Genomic DNA, 18,509 nt, shown 5'->3' on the forward strand with positions numbered 1-18,509 from the left:
TTCTCTAATAATTAGTGATGTTGAGCAGCTTTTCATGTGCTTCTTGGCCATCTGTATGTCTTCTTTGGAGAAATATCTATTTAGGTCTTCTGCGCATTTTTTGATTGGGTTGTTTCTTTTTTTAATATTGAGCTGCATGAGCTGTTTATATATTTTGGAGATTAATCCTTTGTCCATTGATTCGTTTGCAAATATTTTCTCCCATTCTGAGGGTTGTCTTTTCGTCTTGTTTATGGTTTCCTTTGCTGTGCAAAAGCTTTGACGTTTCATTAGGTCCCATTTGTGTATTTTTGTTTTTATTTCCATTACTGTAGGAGGTGGATCAAAAAAGATCTTGCTGTGATTGATGTCAAAGAGTGTTCTTCCTATGTTTTCCTCTACGAGTTTTAGTGTCCGGTCTTACATTTAGGTCTCAAATCCATTTTGAGTTTATTTTTGTGTATGGTGTTAGGGAGTGTTCTAATTTCATTCTTTCACATGTAGCTGTCCAGTTTTCCCAGCACCACTTATTGAAGAGACTGTCTTTTCTCCATTGTCTATCTTTGCCTCCTTTGTCATAGATTAGTTGATCATAGGTGCATGGGTTTATCTCTGGGCTTTCTATCTTGTTCCATTGATCTATGTTTCTGTTTTTGTGCCAGTACCATATTGTCTTGACTACTGTAGCTTTGTAGTATAGTCTGAAGTCAGGGAGTCTGATTCTTCCAGCTCCGTTTTTTTCCCTCAAGACTGCTTTGGCTCTTCGGGGCCTTTTGTGTCTCCATACACATTTTAAGATGATTTGTTCTAGTTCCGTAAAAAATGCCATTGGTAATTTGATAGGGATTGCTTTGAATCTGTAGATTGCTTTGGGTGGTATAGTCACTTTCACAATATTGATTCTTCCAATCCAAGAACATGGTATATCTCTCCATCTGTTGGTATCATCTTTAATTTCTTTCATCAGTGTCTTATAGTTTTCTGCAGGTCTTTTGTCTCCCTAGGTAGGTTTATTCCTAGGTATTTTATTCTTTATTTTGCAGTGGTGAATGGGAGTGTTTCCATAATTTCTCTTTCAGATTTTTCATCATTAGTGTATAGGAATGCAAGAGATTTCTGTGCATTAATTTTGTATCCTGTTACTTTACCACATTCATTGATTAGTTCTAGTAGTTTTCTGGTGCCATCTTTAGGATTCTGTATGTATAGTATCATGTCATCTGCAAACAGTGACAGTTTTACTTCTTCTTTTCCAACTTGTATTCCTGTTATTTCTTTTTCTTCTCTGATTGCCGTGGCTAGGACTTCCAAAACTATGTTGAATAATAGTGGTGAGAGTGGACATCCTTGTCTCGTTCCTGATCTTAGAGGAAATGCTTTCAGTTTTTCACCATTGAGAATGACGTTTGCTGTGGGTTTGTCATGTATGGCCTTTATTATGTTGAGTTAGGTTCCCTCTATGCCCACTTTCTGGAGAGTTTTTATGATAAATGGGTGTTGAATTTTGTCAAAAGCTTTTTCTGCTTCTATTGAGATGATCGTATGGTTTTTATTCTTCAATTTGTTAATATGGTATGTCACATTGATTGAGTTGCGTATATTGAAGAATCCTTGCATCCCTGGGATAAATCCCACTTGATCATGGTGTATGATCCTTTTAATGTGTTGTTGGTTTCTGTTTGCTAGTATTTTGTTGAGGATTTTTGCATCTATATTCATCAGTGATATTGGTCTGTAATTTTCTTTTTTTGTAGTATCTTTGTCTGGTTTTGGTATCAGAATGATGGTGGCCTCATAGAATGAGTTTGGGAATGTTCCTTCCTCTGCAATTTTTTGGAAGACTTTGAGGATGGGTGTTAGCTCTTCTCTAAATGTTTGATAGAATTCACCTATGAAACCATCTGGTCCTGGACTTTTGTTTGTTGGAAGATTTTTAATCACAGTTTCAATTTCATTACTTGTGATTGGTCTGTTCATATTTTCTATTTCTTCCTGGTTCAGTCTTGGAAGGCTATACCTTTCTAAGAATTTGTCCATTTCTTCCAGGTTGTCCATTTTATTGGCATAAAGTTGCTTGTAGTAGTCTCTTAGGATGCTTTGTATTTCTGCGGTGTCTGTTGTAACTTCTCCTTTTTCATTTCTAGTTTTATTGATTTGAGTCCTCTCCCTCTTTTTCTTGATGAGTCTGGCTAATGGTTTATCAATTTTGTTTATCTTCTCAAAGAACCAACTTTTAGTTTTATTGATCTTTGCTATTGTTTTCTTTGTTTCTATTTCATTTATTTCTGCTCTGATCTTTATGATTTCTTTCCTTCTGCTAGCTTTGGGTTTTGTTTGTTCTTCTTTCTCTAGTTCCTTTAAGTGTAAGGTTAGAGTTTTTATTTGAGATTTTTCTTGTTTCTTGAGGTAGGCTTGTATAGCTATAAACTTCCCTCTTAGAACTGCTTTTGCCACATCCCATAGGTTTTGGATCGTCGTGTTTTCATTGTCATTTGTCTCTAGGTATTTTTTGATTTCCTCTTTGGTTTCTTCAGTGATCTCTTGGTTATTTAGTAATGTATTGTTTAGCCTCCACGTGTTTGTGTTTTTTACGTTTTTTTCCCTGTAATTGATTTCTAATCTCATAGCATTGTGGTCAGAAAAGATGCTTGATATGATTTCAATTTTCTTAAATTTACTGAGGCTTGATTTGTGACCCAATATGTGATCTTTCCTGGAGAATGTTCCATGCACACTTGAGAAGAAAGTGTAATCTGCTGTTTTTGGATGGAATGTCCTATAAATATCAATGAAATCTATCTGGTCTATTGTGTCATTTAAAGCTTCTGTTTCCTTATTAATTTTCTGTTTGGATGATCTGTCCATTGGTGTAAGTGAGGTGTTCAAGTCCCCCACTATTATTGTGTTACTGTCGATTTCCTCTTTTAGAGCTGTTAGCAGTTGCCTTATGTATTGAGGTGCTCCTATGTTGGGTGCATATCTATTTATAATTGTTATATCTTCTTCTTGGATTGATCCATTGATCATTATGTAGTGTCCTTCCTTGTCTCTTGTAACATTCTTTATTTTAAAGTCTATTTTATCTGATATGATTATTGCTACTCCAGCTTTCTTTTGATTTCCATTTGCATGGAATATTTTTTTCCATCCCCTCAATTTCAGTCTGTATCTGTCCCTAGGTCTAAAGTGGGTCTCTTGTAGACAGCATATAGATGGGTCTTGTTTTTGTATCCATTCAGCAAGCCTGTGTCTTTTGGTTGGAGCATTTAATCTATTCACGTTTAAGGTAATTATCAATATGTATGTTCCTATGACCATTTTCTTAATTGTTTTGGGTTTGTTTTTGTAGGCCCTTTTCTTCTCTTGTGTTTCCCACTTAGAGAATTTCCTTTAGCATTTGTTGTAGAGCTGGTTTGGCGGTGCTGAATTCTCTTAGCTTTTGCTTGTCTGTAAAGCTTTTGATTTCTCCATCGAATCTGTATGAGATCCTTGCCGGGTAGAGTAATCTTGGTTGTAGGTTCTTCCCTTTCATCACTTTAAGTATATCATGGCACTCCCTTCTGGCTTGTAGAGTTTCTGCTGGAAATCAGCTGTTAACCTTATGGGGGTTCCCTTGTATGTTATTTGTCATTTTTCCCTTGCTGCTTTCAATAATTTTTCTTTTTCTTTAATTTTTGCCAATTTGATTACTGTGTGTCTCGGCGTGTTTCTTCTTGGGTTTATCCTGTATGGGACTCTCTGTGCTTCCTGGACTTGGGTGGCTATTTTCTTTCCCATGTTAGGGAAGTTTTCGACCATAATCTCTGCAAATATTTTCTCGGGTCCTTTCTCTCTCTCTTCTCCTTCTGGGACCCCTATAATGTAAATGTTGTTGCATTTAATGATGTCCCAGAGGTCTCTTAGGGTGTCTTCATTTCTTTTCATTCTTTTTTCTTTATTCTGTTCCACAGCAGTGAATTCCACCATTCTGTCTTCCAGGTCACTTATCCGTTCTTCTGCCTCAGTTATTCTGCTATTGATTCCTTCTAGTGTAGTTTTCATTTCAGTTATTGTATTGTTCATCTCTGTTTGTTTGTTCTTTAATTCTTCTAGATCTTTATTAAACATTTCTGGCATCTTCTCGAACTTTGCCTCCATTCTTTTTCCGAGGTCCTGGATCATCTTCATTATCATTATTCTGAGTTCTTTTTCTGGAAGGTTGCCTATCTCCACTTCATTTAGTTGTTTTTCTGGGGTTTTATCTTGTTCCTTCATCTGGTAGATAGCCCTCCGCCTTTTCATCTTTTCTATCTTTCTGTGAATGTGATTTTTGTTCCACAGGCTGCAGGATTGTTGTTCTTCTTGCTTCTGCTGTCGGCCCTCTCGTGGATGAGGCTCTCTAACAAGCTTGTGCAAGTTTCCTGATGGGAGGGACTAGTGGTGGGTAGAGCTGGGTGTTGCTCTGGTGGGCAGAGCTCAGTAAAACTTTAATCTACTTGTCTGCTGATGGGTGGGGCTGGGTTCCCTCCCTGTTGGTTGTTTTGCCTGAGGCGACCCAACACTGGAGCCTACCCGGGCTCTTTGGTGGGGCTAATGGCGGACTCTGGGAGGGCTCACGCCAAGGAGTACTTCCCAGAACTTCTGCTGCCAGTGTCCTTGTCCTCTTGGTGAGACAGAGCCACCCCCTGCCTGTGCAGGAGACCCTCCAACACTAGCAGGTAGGTCTGGTTCAGTCTCTATGTGGTCACTGCTCATTCCCCTGGGTCCCGATGCGCACACTACTTTGTGTGTGCCCTCCAAGAGTGGAGTCTCTGTTTCCCTCAGTCCTGTCGAAGTCCTGCAATCAAATCCCGCTAGCCTTCAAAGTCTGATTCTCTAGGAATTCCTCCTCCCGTTGCCAGACCCCCAGGTTGGGAAGCCTGACATGGGGCTCAGAACCTTCACTCCAGTGGGTGGACTTCTGTGGTATAAGTGTTCTCCAGTTTGTGAGTCACCCATCCAGCAGTTATGGGATTTGATTTTATTGTGATTGCACCCCTCCTACCATCTCACTGTGGCTTCTCCTTTGTCTTCGGATGTGGGGTATCTTTTTTGGTGAGTTCCAGAGTCTTCCTGTTGATGACTGTTCAGCAGTTAGTTGTGATTCTGGTGTTCTCGCAAGAGGGAGTGAGAGCATGTCCTTCTACTCCGCCATCTTGAACCAATCTCCCTTTATTTATTTAATTTATTTTTGGCTGCGTTGGGTCTTAGTTGCAGCCCACGGGATCTTTGTTGAGGCATATGCGGGGTCTTTTGTTGCAGTGCACGTGCTCTTTGTTGTGGTGGGCGGGCTTCTCTCTAGTTGTGGCGTATGGGCTTTTTCTCTTCCCTAGTTGTGGCATGCAGGCTCCAGGGTGTGCGGGCTCTAGTTGAGGCAAGTGGGTTTAGTTGCCCCACGGCACGTGGGCTCTTAGTTCCCTGACCAGGGATCGAACCTGGGTCCCCTGCATTGTAAGGCAAATTCTTTACCACTGGACCACCAGGGAAGTCCATTGCTCACTTCTTTAACAGGGTTTAACTTTTGTTCTTCCTGAGTTGGCTAGAGAAGGTAAAACAGAGAAAAATAGCATACCCTATATCTCCCCAGTTAAATTGACTTAGTAAAGAAAAGCCAGCTATTTATTGACAGTATAGGGTGTAAAGAAGCAAAAGAAAGAAGAATCTCAAACTGTCCTCCAAATATTCTGGTCCCAAAGTTGGATGCTGTCACTGGCTGATGTTTTGCTGCAGGGTAGAAATGGCCAAAGATGGAAAAGATATGTAGCCAGAAGCTGAGTTCTGCTGATTGAAGAGTGGTTTGAGTTGCTATTATGGAAGACTCTTGGGAAAATTCCCTGTGTAGGTCTGAGTTCCCCCAACATAAACATATAAGATGTTTTTAACAGAACTGGGACTATTGTTCTTAAGCAAAATGCACTAGAGTTTCTGTGTTCCTTTCAGGAAATAGCTTGTCTGTGTTGTGACGAAGGAGAATAATGTGGTGTTTCTTGAAAGGGCTAAGTCCCTCTGGAAAAATAGGCTTGGTTGTTCCTTTGAAATAAATATGTGTGTGTGTGTGTGTGTGTGCGTGCATGTGCACACGCATCCAAAAGAAGTTAAGGAAGATTGTGATTGGTTGACACCATGAAATTTTAGTTTTTGTGTTGGGAGAAATAACAAAATGGGAGGATTTCTCAGAACAATTATGTTTTCAGAGGCGTGACTGAACTTCTAAGCATACTTCCTGGTTGGCCACATGATAAGGAGTGAACTTCACCAGCTCGGCACCCTGGCATGGTTTGGACTGTTGAAAAGTCTCACTCTCAGACAGATGGTGAGTTCTGTAATTGTACTGACATTGTATTTACAGGGAATAAAGAAGCAGCCCATTTCCCAATTTCTGTCTCTCCGTGTGCTGTGATTTCTCTTTCCTGGTGATAAAAAGAATCACCTCAGAGAGGCATCCCCAGTTGTGGTTGGCCCTAAAAGAGTTGAGTCTCAGTGTCTTTGAATAAGCAAAGCATGAACCTGAGCAGTTCTGGCTCTTAGATGGGCTCACCTGCCCCCGTCTTCTGCTATTATCTGTCGAACAGGATCTTCTCATCCAAAACTGTTGCATCAGAAATGGAACATCAGACCTTCTCCTAAGGCCCATAAGGAGGAGCAGGCTGAACAATTACTGGCTCAATTAATTTATCCTGCTTAGTTATACCAAAAGAAGAAGTGTGTGTGTCCATGTGTGTGTATGCACACATGTGTATATGGCCTTTTATTTCTGGTTTCTTTTTTTTTTTAATATAAATTTATTTATTTATTTATTGGCTGAGTTGGGTCTTCATTGCTGCACGCGGGCTTTCTCTAGTTGTGGCGAGGGGGGCTACTCTTCGTTGTGGTGCGTGGGCTTCTCATTGCGGTGGCTTCCCTTGTTGTGGAACACGGGCTCTAGGCACGCAGGCTTCAGTAGTTGTGGCACGTGGGCTCAGTAGTTGTGGCTCACGGGCTCTAGAGTGCAGACTCAGTAGTTGTGGCGCACGGGCTTAGTTGCTCCGCGGCATGTGGGATCTTCCCGGACCAGGGCTCAAACCCGTGTCCCCTGCGTCGGCAGGCGGATTCTTAACCACTACGCTATCAGGGAAGCCTGTTTATTTCTGGTTACTTTACATTCTAAACCAAATTTTGCTCTGCTGTAAAATTTAAAAAGCAAGATGCAAAGAAGTGCATGTAGTGTGCTACCTTTTGTGTAAAAGGGAGGGAGGAAATAAGTATATATTTGTATTTGCTTATATTTGCTAAAGAAACTCTGGAAAGGTACTAAAGCAACTAATAAAAGTGGCTACGAGTGGAGACGGGGTGGGACCTAGAGGGTTAGAAGACTAGGACATTTTCACTGCACACCTTTTATATGTTCAACTTTTGAATCATATGAATATATTATCAATTCAAAATATATACCTAAACTAAAATTGCCTTGAAGTTTGGACATTCTCTGTCTACACTCTGAATTTCTAGAAGGCCTGAATATTTTAAAGCGCTCATATGTTACATTTGCCTCAGGAAAACTGAAAAAAAGAAGAAAACCATTTTGGAACAACAAATGCTATTCACATTTTTCTTGTGTAAGGAGATCTAGGAAAACAAAGGCAAAGTACCATATGTGTCTCCAGGGACCAAAACAGTGTGTAAACAAGTGAAGTTCAAAAAATAGGGAAGGAACTTCCCTGGTGGTCCAGTGGTAAAGAATCCGCCTTCCAATGCAGGGGATGCGGGTTCAATCCCTGGTCAGGGAACTAAGATCCCACATGCTGTGGGGCAGCTAAGACCCAACGCAGCAGCCAATAAATAAATAAATAAATAAACAAAAACTTTAAAAAAAAAATAGGGAAGAAGAGAGAATCTCCCAAATGCCGGGCCTTCTATATAAACGCGTCTCAAAATTTATATTGCAAAAAAAATTATATTGCAAACCGGTCAGAAAGCTTCTCCTCTGAGCCGTCCCCTTAAGGATGATTTAAAATGTACCTGTGGCACTGAGCAGTTGCAGAAAGACTGAGGACTAGCAAGATGTCAACAGCTAACTTGGAGATAAACGAATGAAAAGAGGTGAGAAGTAGCTTAGGGTGAAAAGGGACCAGAGATCTACAGAGAAAAATGGAAAAGCTTAACCAAGGCTGCTTGAGATATCATGGATCAACTCTGGGGCCGGCAGACTAGGAACCAGCACCGGTAAAAAGTCACAGGAACGCTGTCTGCAGCCTTGCCTGCTGTCCTGAGAGGATGCAGCCTGTTACTGAGGGAGTGGCAGCATCCCAGGGCGCCCATGTGGTGGCCTCCTCTGCCCACACACTTCAATTTTTAGATCTTGTCTGTTGCTCAGGTTCAGTTCTAGTTCTCTGAGTTTACTCTCTCCTGGGAGCATTTAAATTACTTTCCTGACAGCTTTAAATCATTTTAATAAGCGGGGAAGTAGAAGGGTCATACTCTGGAATAGAAGGGCGATGGTTTGGTGTCCTCTCCTTGGTCTGATTCACCCGATTCTTGGTGACCCTAGACAGATCCGTGAGCTGGGTTTCAGCCTTTCCTTCTGTGAAATGTGAGAAGAGATTACAAGCAGGTCACAGAGACAGCATCACTTCCACCCTGACAGCATCACTTCACCCCTTGGACCATTTTCCTCATTAGAAAGTGAAGGAGTTGCACTAAGTTCCTGAGCTCTACAATTTGAAATTGATAACAGATACCCAAAAACGTGTGTGACAGGCTGAAAATACTTCATATTTTGATATAGGTAGACAGCCTTAATATAAAGATGGTGATAATTCCATCCCATTCCCCAGTTCTTCAAGCCTCCACCCCAATCTCTGGGCAATCCTCTGGTAATGGCTTTGTGCTGACTTATAGGGGAATGTAATTTTCCTGCCCACCACTCCAGGACAACGCTGGGAGAGACTGGTTCTCAGAATGTGTGAATAGATGATTCTAGATCACATTCCAAGATTCCTTCCAGCTCTGTGAGTTTGAGAAACAGTTGTACACTACCCACCCCCACCCCCCAGCCCTGCTCCTCTAACTACCTCTTCTTCCCCCATAAAACACATCCCTTCAACAACTTGCAACTCGCCAAGACCCGTCGTAAACTTTAGGTAGTTGTGCAGTCAGAGAAGTGGGATTGGATCCAGTGTCAGTTGGATAGAAGGGATTCCATCGTCAGTGAAAACACTGACCTAGAATTCTAACTGCAGGACGACGTGTTAGTACTTGATGCAGCGACCAGCCTTTCAGCCTCAGCAGAAACACCTGGTGGGAGGATGGGCCTCAGCAGTCACAGGCTCTCCAAAGCTGCAAAGTGGCATCCCAGGATCACCAGGGCTTCTTGGTGGTCTTATGCGTCTCCTCACCCCACTATTTAAAAATAACCAACTTTTTAAAAGTTGATTAAGTTTTGAATATTCACTATGGAAAGTTCTAGAAAAATAATAATCTCTTTCTCTCAGCAACAAAGACTGTCAGCAATGTCATTTCTTTCTTTCTTCCTGCCCTGTATAGTCATTCTAGAAGTACCATACCTCATGCTGTGGTATAGCCATACATAAGGCAGGCAAAGTCTCAGCTCTCAGAGGAAGTACATTCTGGGGTGGATAATGAATAAGTATATGAGTATTTCAGAGACTGGCAAGTTATGAGAGAAATGGCCCAGGAAATAAGACGATGAGGAACTGGAGGGTGGGCTGGGGGTACTTTTGATAAGGAGGTCAGGCAAGATTTGACAAGATGGAGCCTAAAATGGACAGAGATGGGCAGAGCCAGCTGGGGAGGGAAGGAGCCTGAGAGGGCCCTGGGACTGAAGGAGCAGTTTGGAGATTGAGCAAGTCAAGGGCTGAGCCGAGAGGTGACCAAGGACCAGGTCAGGGGGGTCTGGTGGGCCCATTAGGAGTGCGGTTCTAAATGTAATGGCAAGCTGTTAGAGGACTTTAGCAGGGCAGTTACATGATATACTCCATGCATGTTTTTAAAAGATGACTTGCTGCTGTTTGGAGAATGGATTCTAAGGGGGGCAAAGTGAATGCAAGGAAAGCAGGTCTAGGAATCTAGAAGAGCCCATGGGAACCTGGACTAGGCAGGTGATAGAGAGAAGTAGATGGACTGGAGAAAAGTTTGGAAGTAGAACAGACTTGCTAAGGGACTGAATAAGACAATGAGAAAAGATAAAACCTCCTCTGAAACCTTGCAGAATGGGGTGGGGGTAATTCATTAATTATGGCAAGCGGTTTTCTGTCGCTAGAGGTGAAGACTTCAACTTTGGGACACACCTTTCTTTGCTTTAGGAAATGTACCACAGTAGATCTGTATTTATAAATTCAGTCTTTCGCTCAACAGATCTTTATTGTGAGTTTACCTGGGCTAGGCACTGTTCTAGGTGTATTAGTAAACCAACCAGAAAAAAGCCCTGCCCTCACAGAGCTTACATGCTACCACACAGACAATACACATAATAAATGAACCAATTATGTAGCATGTTAGAGGTGATTTGTGCTATGGAAAGAAGAGATGTTCGCAGGGTAAGAGATCTCAGGACCACCAGGCATGGAGGGGGAGGCTTTCACATTAGGGTGTCCAGGGCAGGCCTCTTTGGGCAGATGGCACTGGTAAAATATAGAAGAATTCTATATAAACATATCAAACACCAGACGCTCCAGGAGGGCAGGGACTGTGCCTGTATTCTATGTAATACATGGTAAGAATGCAGTCTTTGTTGAATGAATGAATGAGTCTGAATGCATTTGTTAATGTTTTGTTAGGGGCTATAAATTTGTCTACATTTGAGTATTGTGACTCCAAAGAGGTGAGATTTTTTTTTTTTTACTGGAATATTTCTATGTCATTAAAAAGTCTGTTCGCCATATACATAAACCATGACACGTTGAACCAGTCTTCCCCTTGTTCCCAGTCACTCCTCTCCAGCCACAGTGCCTGCCTTGCTCTTCTTCCATTTCATTTCTGTGATTACAGAAACGGCTCTCACCCATGGCAGCTTTGAATTTGAATTCTTGTTATTTTTGTATTAATCTTTGCTGCCTTCTTGTACCAAACATAAGCCAAAAAATAAATTAAATCACAATCACTGTTTATTTCTGAGGCAGTGTGTGTGGTCCTTCGGAGTTTGGAGTATGAGAAAAAGGGGAGAAGCAGGAAGATCCAAGTCCTGCACTGGCTCCACCCACGCCCCCCCCCCCGCCCCCAATATCCCTGGCTTTGCTCTGTCTCCTTCCTTTGTCTTAGTATTTGATCTGCCCCCAGAAAGAAGAGGAAAGAACAAAACTACCACCAGATTATTAACACTACAAAAGTCATCTTAAAACTGAGATGATGGGGCTTCCCTGGTGGCACAGTGGTTAAGAATCCGCCTGCCAATGCAGGGCACACGGGTTCGATCCCTGGGCCGGGAGGGAAGACCCCACATGCCGCGGAGCAACTAAGCCCGTGCGCCACAACTACTGAGCCTGCGCTCTAGAGCCTGTGAGCCACACCTACTGAGCCTGCGAGCCACAACTACTGAAGCCCGTGAGCCTAGAGCCCGCGAGCCACAACTACTGAGCCTGTGTGCCACAACTACTGAAGCCCACACACCTAGAGACTGTGCTCCGCAACAAAAGAAGCCACTGCAATGAGAAGCCCGTGCACCACAACGAAGAGTAGCCCCAGCTTGCCGCAACTAGAGAAAGCCCACGCACAGCAACGAAGACCCAATGCAGCCAAAGATAGACAGATAGATAGATAAATAAATTTATAAAAAACAAAACGAAATAAAACCCTGAGATGATGGTTTCTATTGTAGGCACACATAGACTTTGGACAGGTGATTAAACAAGTGTTCTGTGGTCCATTTTCATGCTTCCACATGGGACCCTGGAATGAATGAGCTAGCCCAGGTGAATAGTGCTGATCCAAAAACTGCATATGTATATGACCAGGGCCAGGGTGCTGGGTGTGATGAATAGTGTGTCTACAGCTAGAGAGATGGTGCCAGGAGTTTTGTTCCTTTCCTTTAAAAAAAAAAAGTAGTGAAATAAATACATTTTCAGGTTAAAAAAATCTGGTGCTTTTTCTATATCAGAATCTTTTTAGGATGTCAGGAGATATAAGCAGTATTCGGTTCCCTGTGTAATGTTGCCCACTGGTCCATAGACATCACTTCTCTTGAAATGATCCCCTTAGAGATTTTACTTGTGTGAATCTTGTGGTGGAATGCTCTCTATACTGATTATTTAGAAATGAAGCAAAAAGGGGGAATTGAGGGATGAACAGGCAGAGCACAGAGGATTTTTAGGCAGTGAAACTACTCTGTATGATACTATAATGATGGATACATTATACACTTGTCCAAACCTACAGAATGTGCAACGCTAAGAGTGAGCCCTAATGCAAGCTGTGGACTTTGGGTGATAATGATGTGTCAATGTAGGTTCATCGGTTGTAACAAATGTACCACTCCAGTAGGGGATATTGATAATGGGGGAGGTTATGTGTGTGTAGGGAGAGGTGGGAGGTAGAGGGAAATCTCTGTACTTTCCTCTCAATTTTGCTGCAAACCTAAAACTGCTCTAAAAAATAGTCTATTAAATAAATTTTTTTAAAAAAGCAAAATGTGTGAGCCTTGAAGGCATTGTGCTAAGTGATATAAGCTGGTCACAAAAGACAAATTCTGTATGTTCCACTTATAGGAGATACTTTTATCACCGAACCAAATTTGGGTTCAGTCACCCGACACGCAGCAAAGCTAGTTTACTGACACCCATCTGTGGTGAAGGAAAGTATAGCATTAATTGCAAAGTGTCAAGCAAGGAGAATAAGCAGCTAATGTTCAAAAGACCTGAACTCCCAGATGGCTTTCAGGGAAGGGTTTTTAAAGGCAACATTAGGGCTGAGGGTTATAGGTGATCACCTTGCTTGACTGATGGGGTGGGAGGGCAACAGGGTGATGTTTTGGGAATGTCAGTCATCAACCTTGTGGTTCCAACCAGTCTGGGCTCTATGTGCTGGTGGGCAGCGTGCAGTTAACTTCTCCCGCCTGGTGGGGGCTTTAGCATCTGCAAAACAATTCAAGGATATGACTCAGGATATTATCTACAGCCCTTGAGGAGGAACTAAAGGTCCTTGACTTTGTTTTATGGATAAATTATTTTGTCTTGCTTGACTGCTTTCTTTTGTTTCTGCATTTTCTCACTTCTCTGATATTAAAATTGCCCTTTGGAACTCAGGGAAAGCCTAGGTGCCTAAAGCTTTTCTATAAACAAGAGGCAGGGGACACAGGGGTCAGTCCCCGGGAAGGCCCCACAGAGTCCTGTTCCTTTTCACTTACAGCAGTCAAATTCAGAGACCGAAAGTTGAATGGTGGTTTGCAGGGGCTGGGAGAGGGGGAATGGGGACATTGTTTAATGGGTACAGACAGAGTTTCAGTTAGGGAAGGTGAAAAAGTTCTGGAGATGGATGGTGGTGATGGTTGCACAACCCTGTGAATGTACGAATGCCACTGAATTGTACATTTAAAAATGGTTTAAATGGTATATTTTATGTATATTTTATCACAATAAGAAAGTAGGGTGAGGAAATAAACTGAGGTAATACAGTGAGTAGGATAGATATATTTTCCTATCAGTTGGGGTCAGAATGAAAAGTGTAATAGGATTGTGACTTTTAATTTCTTTTGCTACATAAACTGTGATGACTCCCTCACCCCATTCCCTATTTTCTCTGGAAATAATGATAAGGAAAAAGGATCTTCATCTCCAGCTACCAAAAGGGCAGCAGAAATAACCTCACCTCATTTCCAATAGGTTTCTTCCTTCCTCAGAGTTGCCTTCTCTTCTCTTCCTACTCCCCTCTAAACAGGACACCAATCTGACTGGAAATGGCAGTGAAGTCCAGCTTTCACACATAGTAAGGGCTCAATAAATAATACCTGTGAAAAACTGATATTTACAAAATATACATTTCAGGAGAATCTACTAGGAGGGGAGGGGCCCACGTGAAATGCAGGGGTTCCCTGAGCTATCTTTATACACCTGCACTGCAGAATAGGCAAGGGTGACAGAATAATATTTTAAGATTATATTTTCCCCAGTGTCTTCCCTTTTCCTGTTCCCTTATTCAGGCAGGGAGAGGAAGGGTGTTCCGTGCTGAATGAGGGGAAATACGTGGCAGAATACTATAAAGCAGTCCTTAGAAGGAGAGCTGGCGACCAGCAGGCTGAATCAGGCCTGCAGGGAAGCTAGGTCTGACCCCTCACAATATTGATCTGTACAGTGTTGTCTGAAATGTGTAGATGTTTAAAAGTTGTGAAATTTCACATAAAAATCTGGGTTTCTGGTTTCTGTTTAAATTGGGAAGATAGCTTGAGCAACCTTGGTTGCCTCACCTGGCAACAACCAGCTGGATCTGAGCTGCAGCTGTTGCATTTAGAATGGTGTATTAGTTAGGATAACATAGCCCTTCAGATTTCAGTGGCATAACCCAGGAGAAGTTGATTTCTCACTCATGTACAACGAGCCCAGGGCAGGTAATTCAGAGACTGGGGCTCCTTCCTTTCTGTGTCTCCACCATCCACAAGGGCCTTGGATTCTTTGATTTCAGCCTGTGGAATGGGAAAAAGGCAGTGGAGAAGCACACTATTCTCAACCACCTTGGTCTGAAAGTGACATCCTCTGTTTCATTCCATTGGTGGGTTCCAGTCACATGACCTGCCTTGATGCAAGGGGAGCTGTGAAATGTGGAGCCTGACAAAGACTCTATTCCATGGAAGGGGAGGCATAAATGTATGGTGGGCTGGTGCAACTCTGCCACAAATGGGCATGTGCGTTTCAGTTCACCACAATCTTAACCACTGTCTTTCTATCCCTAAGTGGCCCCGGCTTAAGGTGTCTGTGGACAGAATGTGAGGAAGAAACATACAAAGAGATGGATTCTTCTTAGAATGAAAAAGAGATTTCCTTCAGTTGGAAGAGAGAGAGAGACAGAGGTCAGCATGTCCCTGGGCAGAGGGTCTGTGTGCCTTACTTCCCTGTAATATCATCTAGGAAAACTGCAAGGCCCTCAGAGGAATGACTGCATGGCATGTCTTGGCAGATGGGATGATAGCCGCCCTGACCCCACCCAAATTTCCTGTATTCCTCAGTGGGTCATAAAAGTGGTAGAGAGCTAATTTACTGAAGCAGCATATAGACTTCAACAGTGGAGAAAACTCAGCCACATTTTCTGGGGAAGGAGGACCAAATGGATGAATGCTTCCCTCCCTATCCCATACCACAGGACTGTGTAAATCCCTGGGATTAAGGACTCCAGGAAGGAGGAAGGCTAACTCCCCCACTCCCCTGGTAGATTAGCTGCTAGGGGGTCTACACTAAGTCATTATATACAATAATGGATACGCGACAATTCTTGCACACCTGAGTTTATGGACTGACGTTCATACCCTCTACTCAGTTTTGCAATTTTCTAAATGAAGGTGCTGAGGAAGGCGGTGACCTTGTTCATTTCAGCTTTTTCTAGAAACTTTGCCCTCCACCTCCCAAACCTAAAGCAGTGCCTCCTATCCCAGCCCCATCCCTCCCACATACCACAAAAAAGCAAACAAAAGTCCTAGCCCTGTCAGTTTACAAATCTTTTCAAACTGAGGTGGTTGACGCTGGCTGGTGTGATGGAAAGCCCCAGGACAGGCACTGTGTGTATTCCTGGCGCATCTCTTTTGCTCAAAGATTTGGGAAAATATTTTTATAAGAAACTGGGTTAAATTAAGGAGTAAAAGGCAAAATTCACATTTCAAAAAAAATGACGAAATTCCAGACTTCAAAGGAACTTTTTTCTCGCAGGAAGGGGACCTCCCTCTTTCAGAACCCCATGTGGATCTCCACTGGAGTTCTTCTGAGAAGAACACTTCTGTGGAAAAGTTGGAGCCGCGCTGGCTCTGCGCCCGGCCTGACTCTGGGCCTCTCCCCTGGCTTGGGCTGAGGCTCCTCAGGGGTATCGCGTTCTTGTTAATATCTGCTCACGTTTCTAAACTCAGCTTGTCAGCGCCTACACAACCTGAGAGGTATTGCCAGGTTCCAACTCGCTCTTTTCCCAAGGGGAAATAGAGAATCAGCAACTTAAAAGGACTTGCCTGGGAAGCATCTAGGCTTCCTAGGCCAAGGCTTCTCTCAGTGTCCTTGGCCGCCTCCATCCCTTAATCCTGCTTTAACCCTTGGCCCCTTGGTGTTTTGCAGAGAACCTCATGCCCCACGCACCCACCCCCGGCCCATAGTTCACCCTGCAATTCCATCCTTGGGGGCCCTTCCTCCCCCCTGGAGTATCTGGCGCCCATGGGGGTGCTTAGGAAAGTTTGGTGAATTAATGACCGCTGGTTCAAACAAATGCAACAGAGCCCAGTCCAGGGTCTGGTGAGGATGGGGGTGAGGGGTGATTTACTCCGCCATCTCCCAGTGCAGCCCAGAGAGAGGGGCTAGGGTCCGCGTTGGAGGACTGGAAAGCGCCTCATGAAGCGTGCAGAAGCACCAACGCAAGTTGGCAGGGGTAGCCTCCTCTCGCCGCCCAAGGTTCTCCGGTGGGCGCGCAGCCGAGCCGCCTGGCTGGTGCAATCTCCCGCGTGCCTTGCATTGATCAAAATGGGTTGAAACAGTAAACGCGAGGAGGAGCAACTGCTCTCGAGTCTCGACTGGGGAGCACGACCAATGGGGATGCGAGCCCCGTTGCGCGAACCAATCAGCGCAGGGCCAGCGACAGCGCGGGCCAATGGGGGCGCCGGCTCGTCGCTGGAAGAAAGCACGGAGTCGGCGCCGGCTGCAGACTTGCGCTGCCCACGCGATCGGTCTTTTCCAGCAGACTCCCAGTTCCCGCTTCCGCACCATGGACTCCCTGATGCAGGTGGTCAACTTCGGGCCCGGGCCAGCCAAACTGCCGCGCTCGGTAAGTCCCCCATAGCGCGCGCCGGCAGGGCGGTCCGGGCGGGAGCAGGCGCGTGGGTGGCTGTGCATCCCTGCCCGGGGCTCCCGGATCCCCACCCCCTGCCCGGAGTTCCCCGAACGCTCTGCACTGGCGTGCACTCCCAGTTTACGATCTATCGTGGGTGGGCCTCTAGAAGAATACATTAGGGAAGGACCTCGGCGAGGCTTACTTGTGCAGCTGTCGCTGGCGCCGGCTACGGGTGCGCCGCGTGCAGAACTCGGCCGGCCGGGGAGTGCTGGCTCGCTGCGCTGCGCACCTGCAAACTCCGGCGCTGTGCCTTCAATCCGGCCGGGCCGGGGGCGCGGCGGAAAAGAAAAAGCTCTCAACTCTGCGTTCGCCTCGTCCCGCAGTGCTGCGAACCAGGCAGTGTTGAGTGGATGCGTGAATGGACACTGTGAATGAATGGTGAATGAGGATTGCGTTAACTGGAGGGAACTGCAAACTGGAGGCCCGCGCACGACCCCTCGGAAGCAGTGTTGCCTTTAGCCAGAACTTGGAAACATTGCTTTTCAGAAATGTAAATTTAAAAGCCTTCAGTCCAGGCCACGCTTTCCCTCCTTGTCTCTCACATACCCCACCCGTCCCTAAAGCCTTTTTTCTCCTCTCTGTTTCACGCGTAGATTGTTTTTGTTTTTTTCAACTGGAGTGTCCCCTAAAGGCATTCTAATATTCAAATTCTGGTAGGCCTTGGGCTGCTAGCCCAGTTCGGTTCACTTTGTTCTGGAGCAAATGAATGACTGAATTCTCCCCTGGGCCATTACCAGACCTTTCGAGTGCAAGTGGAACTTACTCCCTGCCTTCCCAGCCCCCAGCCGGGTTCCGGCTCCTCCCCTAACCTCCAAAACCCACTCCCTCCACATCCATTCTCCCCTCCCACCGCCCAAGCTGTGAAGGAGGCCAAGTCTCTACTGTGCCTTGGACGCGCTGACCCCTGCCGCTGCTGTTACACTTTTATTTTTCTAACCAGGATGACTCTGATGATATGTTGTAGCAACATGGGGCATAGCCAAGTGCTTTACAATTATCTGCTGTTGAACTGAGTAGAATCTCTCTGGGACAGAGACTTCTCTGTGTTGTGATGAGAACAGAGAATCTTACAATTGTAGAAAGGAAAGGACATTTTGCTTTTCTGGGGGCAGCGCTCTTAGGAGCTGAGAGTACAGGGCTTCGTTTTTTCTTAGTTATTGCGGTCTGTTTTAGGTGAGATTCCCTGCCAGAGCTGTGCAAACGTTTCCTCTACCCTCACCGTTTTTTCCCTCTCTGTGTTTTGGAGTCTTCTGCGCATTTTTTGTTTCCTGTGTAATTTGTTCTGCATTTATTATAAAGGCAGTTGTTATCAGTAGTACAATTACTTATTATTTATTTTCCTGGGAGGATTTATGCCCTCCTATGTGCTCTCCAAGCTGGCGGTGGGGGGGCAGATGTTGCTATTTATGTGTCTTCTTGATTTAATTGAAGTATAAGGATTAGAGAAGCTTTGCAAACTTTTTTTGTCTGTAACCACAATGAAAAATATATTTCACAAAATGAGCAAGTAC

General features: G+C 44.2%; 2 protein-coding genes across 2 annotated transcripts in view; both read left to right on the forward strand.

The window, feature by feature from the left end:
- Nucleotides 1–6,266, forward strand: part of CEP78 (centrosomal protein 78) — a 56,167-nt gene extending 49,901 nt beyond the window's left edge. Inside the window, exon 19 of the transcript XR_009008546.1 lies at nt 6,192–6,266. The gene's annotated coding sequence lies outside the window, so the exon portion shown is untranslated. The remainder of the gene's footprint in view (nt 1–6,191) is intronic.
- A 10,511-nt stretch (nt 6,267–16,777) lies between these two features.
- Nucleotides 16,778–18,509, forward strand: part of PSAT1 (phosphoserine aminotransferase 1) — a 30,388-nt gene continuing 28,656 nt past the window's right edge. Inside the window, exon 1 of the mRNA XM_007182298.3 lies at nt 16,778–16,932. Within this exon, the coding sequence (XP_007182360.1) occupies nt 16,873–16,932 (60 nt within the window). The 5' untranslated portion in view covers nt 16,778–16,872. The remainder of the gene's footprint in view (nt 16,933–18,509) is intronic.

The sequence above is a fragment of the Balaenoptera acutorostrata genome, chromosome 6, assembly GCF_949987535.1.
Source record: "Balaenoptera acutorostrata chromosome 6, mBalAcu1.1, whole genome shotgun sequence".
Classification (NCBI taxonomy): Eukaryota; Metazoa; Chordata; class Mammalia; order Artiodactyla; family Balaenopteridae; genus Balaenoptera; species Balaenoptera acutorostrata.